The sequence below is a fragment of the Sapajus apella genome, unplaced genomic scaffold (assembly GCF_009761245.1).
Source record: "Sapajus apella isolate SASKATOON/1434 unplaced genomic scaffold, GSC_monkey_1.0 scaffold2590, whole genome shotgun sequence".
Lineage (NCBI taxonomy): Eukaryota > Metazoa > Chordata > Mammalia > Primates > Cebidae > Sapajus > Sapajus apella.
The window spans coordinates 1-9280 of NW_022439516.1; the positions used below are offsets into that span (position 1 = coordinate 1).

Here is a 9280-nt window from a genome sequence, read left to right on the forward strand (position 1 = left end):
GCCACCATGCCCAGCTAATTTTTTGTAGTTTTAGTAGAGACGGGGTTTCACCGTGTTGACCAGGATGGTCTCGATCTCTTGACCTCGTGATCCACCCGCCTCGGCCTCCCAAAGTGCTGGGATTACAGGCTTGAGCCACCGCGCCCGGCCCATATATATGATTTTTTGACTCGGAGTCTTGCTCTGTTGCTGGGCTGGAGTGCAGTGGAGTGATCTCGGCTCACTGCAATCTCTCCCTTACGGGTTCAAGCAATTCTGCCTCAGTCTACCGAATAGCTGGGACAACAGGCGCCCCCCACCAGCCTGGCTACTTCTGTATATTTAGTAGAGACGGGGTTTCACCGTGTTGACCAGGATGGTCTCGGCCTGTGACCTCATAATCTGCCTTAGGAGGTATCTACTTCCACTTACAGGCGTGAGCCACCGTGCCCGGCCTTTTTATTTTTAAAATATTAAAGTTTTATCCCATTCCTGTTGAGCCCTTCCTCATTTAAAAGGTTGAAAGGTAGTGAACCTAGAAGTATTTATTGCTGGGTTTGTTTTCAGGGTCCCCTCTGCCCAGCTTTCCAGCTCCCCCGCTAGTCTGGGTTACTGCGCCGTTACTTTTGCATTACAATGGCCATGGTGAGACTGGCAGACGGGATTAACTGAGAATTCACAAGGGTGGGTCGGAGGGGGGTGTGCCCGCCAGGAGGGGTGGGTCTAAGGTGATAGAGCCTTCATTATAAATCTAGAGCCTCCAGGATGTTAACGTTTTGCTGGACTCAGCTGGTTGCCTCCAGTTACTGCAGAGGTGACTCACTTCATTCCAACTTCCTGATACTTTGCTTCTGGAGGTCATATTTCTCTAAAATTTTCCAGAAAAAAGTCTTAAGGCTGCCTTAGCCATTTTTTCAGTCCAGGTCTTAAATTTTTTCATTCTCTTCCCCAATAATAACATGAGTATGGATCCAGTTTGTTCACAAAGCCTGCCTTGCTCCGAAGCATCCGACTGTGGAGAATCTTCACCTGCGCCTGTGATTTGTGAGCCTGAAGAAAATTATCCATCCTTGCAAATGTGTTCTGCTGAGATGCCTCACACAGAGACTGGTAAGAAACAAATTTATCCTTTTTTTTTTTTTTTTAAATAGAGACGGGATTTTGCCATGTTGGCCAGGGTGATCTCGAACTCCTGACCTTAGGTGATCATGCACCTCAGCCTCCCAAAGTGCTAACTTCTAGGATTACAGGGTGAGCCACCCCACCTGGTGCAAAAAGATTTATCCTTGAAAGGCCAAGTTCCTTAAGGGAAAAGGGAAGGAGAGGATTAAGAGATCGTTTCCCTCTTGAGCAATGATACCCATCACTAATAAGCAAGTGATATTATCAACCAGCCCTCTGGAAACCCCCCTTTCGATTGTAACTTTGGTGGCACCTGCGCTTTGAACTCTGTCCCAGGTCTCAGGAGTGTGCACTGAGCTGAAGGACAGAATTAGGCAGCTGAGCACTGCACTGTAAATATGAGAACCTATGGGTTTAGGCACGGTGGAAACAAAAATGTATCGTCATAGTTAAATGAGGGTGATGCGTACATCTTCACATAGCACTGGGCACACAGTTATAGCAGATGTTATTGCTAATTAACCAGAAGACCTGACATCACAGCTGCGGGATAGCATCATGTTTTTGTTTTGCCAAAAATGGCAAGGGAAATCATGATGAGATTTATGTAATTAATACGTGATTTATGTAATTACATTCTTTCCGTGTCAGTAATGGCTGGCTCTCCTCTATTCTCTGGGTTTGTGGAGGTTACTGGACAACTGAGTTTGGGAGCGCCTCCCATGTTTACTTCTCCTAAGGCCCTGAGAAGTGTTGACCCAACTTTCTGGTAAAGATTAATTCCAGAAAGTTTAATCTACTGACACTCAAATAGGACTTAGCTAGAAGTCCAATTTGACTTCAAGACCTGTGCTAGTACTCATGCTTCTGACGGTAGCAGCAATGGGTGAGGAATACTCATAAAACTGTTACCACTTTCTTGAAAATCAATTTTTCAGAGGTTTTAAAAAATTTAAAAGTGAATGCCTTTGGTAACACTGATGGTATAAAACAGCTTAAAAATGGGGGTGGGGCGCTAAGAAAAAAACCAGCTTAAAAACTGCATTTACATTATGAACTCACTTGTAAAGATGAGGTTGTGAGAGGAATAAGTAAACACGATTGCTGTATTTGCGCCTTAGGTTTGAATGTCACCTTGTTTTTCTTTTCTTTTTTTTTTTTTTTGAGAGAGTTTTGCTCTTGTTGCCCAGGCTGGAGCGCAATGGCTCAATCTTGGCTCACTGCAATCTCCGCCTCCCGGGTTCAAGTGATTCTCCTGCCTCAGCCTCTTGAGTAGCTGGGATTACAGGCATGCACCACCATGCCTGTCTAAGTTTTTGTATTTTTTAGTAGAGACAGGTCTTCACCATCTTGGCCAGGCTGGTCTCAAACTTCTGACCTCAGGTCATCCGCCCGCCTCGGCCTCCCAAAGTGTTGGGATTACAGGCTTGAGCCACTGCACCTTGTCATCTTTATAATTTACAGTGTTAAAAATACAGGGCTGGGTTTGGGAATGGGCAAGTGGGCATGTTTTCTTTAGCACACATAAAGTGACAGTTTATATAGCTAGTTAATATTTAGGATTTTCACCAATTCTAATAATCAGTTGAAGACTTCCTCTGCTTTTCAGATCTCTTTTAAGAGGCAGGAGATTGACTTTTTTCTGTTTTAGAGCCTGTCCATTTGCTCTGAGTGCAGGATAGCATTGAGAGCTGAACCCTGGGATCACCTCAGAGCAATTAAGTATTTAAGTGACGACTAAGTCTAAGTACTATAGGAAATTAATTTCTAGTTACAAAATCAGTATATGCCAGGCCCCAGCTAGACCACTGTAATTGGTTACCTCATTTTAATAAATAATGCTGGAGATGAGGTCAGATAGCTAGGAAAGGGATTGAAACAGAAGCCTATCCAAATTCACATCTGCCGCTGGTCCCAGCATTGTGAGCTGGGCAGTCAGTTGCTGGTTTTGGTTTTTATTTATTTATTTATTTATTTATTTTGAGACGGAGTTTCACTCATGTTACCCAGGCTGGAGTGCAATGGCGCGATCTTGGCTCACCGCAACCTCCGCCTCCTGGGTTCAGGCAATTCTCCTGCCTCAGCCTCCTGAGTAGCTGGGATTACAGGCACGCGCCACCATGCCCAGCTAATGTTTTGTATTTTTAGCAGAGACGGGGTTTCACCATGTTGACCAGGATGGTCTCGATCTCTTGACCTCGTGATCCACCCACCTCGGCCTCCCAAAGTGCTGGGATTACAGGCATGAGCCACCGTGCCCGGCATGTTTTTTGGTTTTTACTTATTTATTTATTTTATTATTATTTTTTTTTTTGAGACGGAGTTTCGCTGTTGTTACCCAGACTGGAGTGCAATGGCACGATCTCGGGTCACCGCAACCTCCACCTCCTGGGTTCAAGCAATTCTCCTGCCTCAGCCTCCCGAGTAGCTGGGACTACAGGCATGCACCATCATGCCCAGCTAATTTTTGTATTTTTAGTAGAGATGGGTTTCACCTTGTTGACCAGGATGGCCTCGATCTTTTAACCTCGTGATCCACCCGCCTCGGCCTCCCAAAGTGCTGGGATTATAGGCATGAGCCACCGCGCCCAGCCTGGTTTTTATTTTTGATTTTAATTGTTTAATTTTTATTTTTTTGCCCCACCCACCCCTGTTTATTTTTAATTTTTGAGATACAATCTCACTCTGTCGCCCAGGCTGGAGTGTAGTGGTGCAATCTCAGCTCACTGCAATCACCGATTCCCGGGTTCAAGCGATTCTCTTGCTTCAGCCTGCCCAGAAGCTGAGATTATAGGCTTGTGCCACCACTCCTCGCTAATTTTTGTAATTTTTAGTAGAGTTAAGGTTTTGCCATGTTGGCCAATGCTGCTCTTGAACTCCTGACCTCAAGTGATCTGCCTGCCTTAATCTCCCAAAGTTCTGGGATTGCAGGCGTGAGCCACCACAGCAATCATGTCATTTAAACAGTCATGTAGGTGGTGATGAAGATCATTAAACAAAGTGATTTAGGGTGAGATGCAGTGGGTGGAAATCGGTGGAGCCAATGCCGGGGCTTTTTAGCATCAGTTGAAAGTAAAGAGTGGTAGCACCGGTAGGGCAGAGTGGCTCAAGTCTGAAATCCCAGCACTTTGGGAGGCTGAGGCGGGTGGATCACCTGAGGTCAGGAGTTTGAGACCAGCCTGACCAACATGGAGAAACTCTGTCTCTACTAAAAACTGCCCAATGTGGTGGTGGTGCAGGTCTGTAATCCCAGCTATTCAGGAGGCTGATGCAGGAGAATCACTTGAACCCAGGAGGCACAAGTTGCGGTGGACTCCACCCTGGTCAACAAGAGGAAGACTGCAACTCAACAATAAAAAAAAGAAGTGGTAGCACCATTCAGCTATGGTATTGTCGTGCACGCCGTTAGAGATAACTCCATCCATAACATGCAAAACGGAGATATTGAGACTTCTTGGATTAATACTGTAAAAAGTGTCCAGGGTTGGTAAAGAAGGTGCTCCTGGGCCGGGCGCGGTGGCTCACGCCTGTAATCCCAGCACTTTGGGAGGCCGAGGCGGGTGGATCACGAGGTCAAGAGATCGAGACCATCCTGGTCAACATGGTGAATCCCCGTCTCTACTAAAAATACAAAAATTAGCTGGGCATGGTGGCACGTGCCTGTAGTCCCAGCTACTTGGGAGGCTGAGGCAGGAGAATTGCCTGAACCCAGGAGGCGGAGGTTGCGGTGAGCCGAGATGGAGCCATTGCACTCCAGCCTGGGTAACAAGAGCGAAACTCAGTCTCAAAAAAAAAAAAAAAAAAAAAAAAAAAAAGAAGAAGAAGGTGCTCCTTACTGCTTAGAACTTGGGCTTGGGTTGTGGGGATTACCAAAGTACTTTGAAAACAAATTTATTAGCAGTATATTTTAATATTTGAAAAACGTTTTAGAGAAAATCGTCCTTTTATTTGTTCCCAACAGTGTCGCCTCTTCCTTCCTCCATGGATCTGCTTATTCAGGACAGCCCAGATTCTTCCACCAGTCCCAAAGGCAAACGACCCACTGCTGCAGAGAGTAGCGCCACAGCAAAGGAAGACAAGGTCCCGGTCAAGAGACAGAAGACCAGAACTGTGTTCTCTTCCACCCAGCTGTGTGTGCTCAATGACAGATTTCAGAGACAGAAATACCTCAGCCTTCAGCAGATGCAAGAACTTTCCAGCATCCTGAACCTCAGCTACAAACAGGTGGCTTGTTTTGTCATTGCAATAAGATGAACAAAAATTAGGCTAATTTGCATGGCTAAGATCTCAGTGGATGCACATAGATGTGTGTGCTGTGTGTCAGCACATCCGCACTTGCAATTAAGTATGAAGATGAAATGCTTTTGTAACTTTCTTCACCTCATTTCATTAAATATTATGTGAATGTGACATAATTTAACCAGTCTTTTTTTTTTTTTTTTTTTGAGACGGAGTTTCGCTCTTGTTACCCAGGCTGGAGTGCAATGGCACAATCTCGGCTCACCACAACCTCCGCCTCCTGGGTTCAGGCAATTCTCCTGCCTCAGCCTCCTGAGTAGCTGGGATTACAGGCATGCACCACCATGCCCAGCTAATTTTTTGTATTTTTAGTAGAGACGCGGTTTCACCATGTTGACCAGGATGGTCTCGATCTCTTGACCTCGTGATCCACCCGCCTCGGCCTCCCAAAGTGCTGGGATTACAGGCTTGAGCCACCACGCCCGGCCCAACCAATCTTTTCTTGCATAGACCAATATTGTGAAAATCTTGTCAACATTTTCTTTCTTTTCTTTTTTTTTTTTTTTTTTGAGATGGAATCTCGCTCTTGTTGCCCAGGCTGGAGTGTAATGGCACAATCTCTGCTCACTGCAACCTCTGCTTTCTGGGTTCAAGTGACTCTCCTGCCTCAGCCTCCCAAGTAGCTGGGATTACAGACATGTGACACCATGCCTGGCTAATTTTTTGTAGTTTTAGTAGAGATGGGAATTCACTATGTTGGCCAGGGTGGTCTCGAACTCCTGACCTCAGGCAATCCACCTGCCTCAGCCTCCCAAAGTGCTGGGATTACAGGTATGAGCCACCGTGCCCGGTCCAATGTTTTCTTAATCAAAAAGAAGTATGTAACTCTACTTGCGAGGTTAGGAGAATCTGTACTCACACAGGTTCTCATTAAAATAATTTTTTTTTCTTTCTGCCAGCAAACTCCAGCTTGTTTCGTTTTTATCTGTGTGCATTTGCTTGCTAATAAGGCCAATCACTGTTCATTACTTATTAGTCATTTTTTTTTTTTTTTTTTTTTTTTTTTTCGAGACAGAGTCTCACTCTGTCACCCAGGCTGGAGTGCAATGGCACGATCTCAGCTCACTGCAACCTCCGCCTCCCAGGTTCAAGCGATTCTCTTGTCTCAGCCTCCTGAGTAGCTGGGATTACAGGCGTGTGCCACCATGCCCAGCTAATTTTTGTATCTTTAGTAGAGACGGGGGTTTCAACATCTTGGCCAGGCTGGTCTCGAACTCCTGACCTTGTGATCCACCTGCCTTGGCCTCCCAAAGTGCTGGGATTACAGGCGTGAGCCACCGCGCCGGCCTGGTCATTTTCTTTCATTAATTGCCTTATCCTCTTCTAGGCTTTATTTCCTTTATTTCCTTCTCACGAGTGTCGCTGTGTTGCCCAAGTTGGAGTGCAGTGGTGTTATAATTTGGCATAATGAGAAGTTGTAATGACATCAATTCTACTTTGGCTGGTTTAAGTACAAATGAATGAAATTGCTAGGCGCCGTGGCTCAAGCCTGTAATCCCAGCACTTTGGGAGGCCGAGGTGGGTGGATCACGAGGTCAAGAGATCGAGACCATCCTGGTCAACATGGTGAAACCCCGTCTCTACTAAAGCTACAAAAAATTAGCTGGGCATGGTGGTGCGTGCCTGTAATCCCAGCTACTCAGGAGGCTGAGGCAGGAGAATTGCCTGAACCCAGGAGGCGGAGGTTGCGGTGAGCCGAGATCGCGCCATTGCACTCCAGCCTGGGTAACGAGAGCCAAACTCCGTCTCAAAAAAAAAACAAAACAAACAAATGAATGAAATCTCCACCTCCAGGTTCAAGGGATTCTCCTGCCTCAGACTCCCAAGTAGCTGGGATTATAGCCGTCCACCACTACACCTGGCGAATTTTTCTGTATTTTCAGTAGCCTGGGTATCACCATGTTGGCCAGGATGGAGTTCATGCGATCCACCCGCCTCAGCCTCCCAAAGCACTAGGATTACAGCCATGAACCACCACTTCTGGCCTTAGCTAGACTTTATTTTCTATCCAAATGTCTTTTTTTTTTTTTGAGAACAGTCTTGCTTTGTCGTCCAGGCTAGAGTGCAGTGGTACAATCTCTGCTCACTGCAACATTTACTTCCTGGGTGCAAATGATCCTCCCACCTCAACCTCCTGAGAAGCTGGGACTGCAGACATGCAGCATTACACCTAGCTAATTTTTTGTATTTTTGTAGAGATGGGTTTCCTTATGTTGGCCAGGCTGGCCTGAGCTCTTGGGCTCAAGCAATCTGCCCACTTTGTCCTTCCAAAGTGTTGAGATTATAGGCCTGAGACATGGCACCGGCAGGAATAAATGTTAGCAGTATTCTTTTTTTTTTTTTTTTTTTTTTTTTTTGAGACGGAGTTTCGCTCTCGTTACCCAGGCTGGAGTGCAATGGTGCGATCTCGGCTCACCGCAACCTCCGCCTCCTGGGTTCAGGCAATTCTCCTGCCTCAGCCTCCTGAGTAGCTGGGATTACAGGCACGCGCCACCATGCCCAGCTAATTTTTTGTAATTTTAGTAGAGATGGGGTTTCACCGTGTTGACCAGGATGGTCTCGATCTCTTGACCTCGTGATCCACCCACCTCGGCCTCCCAAAGTGCTGGGATTACAGGCGTGAGCCACCACGCCCGGCAGCAGTATTCTTTTATTCAAAGTACTTCTGTATTACTAATATTTTACAATTTTTGTCATTTTTTTCCTGCAGGTGAAGACCTGGTTCCAGAACCAGAGAATGAAATCTAAGAGGTGGCAGAAAAACAACTGGCCAAGGAATACCAGTGATGCGACTCAGGTTACAGGAAACTTGATTCTGTTTTTTCCTTTCAGTGATCTTTCTTTTCCTTTTTTTTTTTTTTGTTAAAGACGGGGTTTCATCATGTTGGTCAGGCTGGTCTTGAACTCCCGACCTCAGGTGAGCCACCGCGCCCGGCCTTTCAGTGATCTTTCAATCTTGTCCATCCCTGAAACACATAGCTCCAGTCACAGACCGCTGTGGTTGTCTTTGTACCCTTTCTGTTAATCCTTCCTTCTCTTTCAGAAGGCCTCAGCACCCACCTACCCCAGCCTCTACTCTTCCTACCACCAGGGATGCCTGGTGAACACAACTGGGAACTTTCCGGTATGGAACAACCAGACCTGGAGCAATTCAACCTGGAGCAACCAGACCCGGAACATCCAGTCCTGGACCAACCACTCCTGGAACACTCAGACCTGGTGCACGCAGTCCTGGAACACTCAGGCCTGGAGCAGTCCCTTCTATAACTGTGGGGAGGACCCTCTGCAGTCCTGCATGCAGTTCCAGCCAAATTCTCCCTCCAGTGACTTGGAGGCTGCCTTGGAAACTTCTGGGGAAAGCCATAATGTAATACAGCAGACCACTAGGTATTTGAGTACTCCACAAACCATGGATTTATTCCTAAACTACTCCACGAACATGCCACCTGAAGATGGGTGGAGATGAATGGAACTGACATGACTCAGTTTCACTCTGAGCACTGGCTGAATCCTTCCTCTCCCCACCTCCCCTCCCTCATAGGATTTTTCTTGTTTGGAAACCAGGTGTTCTGTTTACATTATGCCTACCCAGCCAATCTGAATGGAGGGTGGGGTATGGTTGGAGCCTAATCAGAGAGGTTTCTTGGTTTTATCCTGTTGGATCTTCCTGGAGAAAAGATGTTTTAATAACCTTGGCTGTTCAGGACACCGTGATAGACGCTGTCTCTGGCTAGAGATAAGTAGATCTAATACTAGTCTGGATATCTTTAGGGTTTAGAATTTAACCTCAAGAATAAGAAATAAAGTATAAATTGGTGTGATGAAGGTATGTTCCTATTTTTTGGGATTGGGAGGCTTTACTTTTTTTTTTTTTTTTTTT

General features: G+C 46.1%; 1 protein-coding gene across 1 annotated transcript; it reads left to right on the top strand.

Annotated features, from left to right (window-relative positions):
• The first annotated feature begins 934 nt into the window (after window positions 1–934).
• Window positions 935–9217, top strand: LOC116547285 (homeobox protein NANOG). Its single transcript, XM_032273278.1, has 4 exons — window positions 935–1089; window positions 5063–5325; window positions 8111–8197; window positions 8444–9217. The coding sequence occupies exons 1-4, from the start codon at window positions 939–941 to the stop codon at window positions 8864–8866; spliced, it is 924 nt and encodes a 307-aa protein (XP_032129169.1). The 5' UTR covers window positions 935–938; the 3' UTR covers window positions 8867–9217.
• Window positions 9218–9280: the final 63 nt, after the last annotated feature.

Bases quoted from the DNA above. Each gene is read 5' to 3' on its own strand.
- LOC116547285 (XM_032273278.1), top strand. From the start codon at position 939: ATGAGTATGGATCCAGTTTGTTCACAAAGCCTGCCTTGCTCCGAAGCA. The intron at 5,326-8,110 runs GTGGCTTGTTTT...TTTTTCCTGCAG, and splicing joins TGAACCTCAGCTACAAACAG to GTGAAGACCTGGTTCCAGAA. The intron at 8,198-8,443 runs GTTACAGGAAAC...CTTCTCTTTCAG, and splicing joins ATACCAGTGATGCGACTCAG to AAGGCCTCAGCACCCACCTA.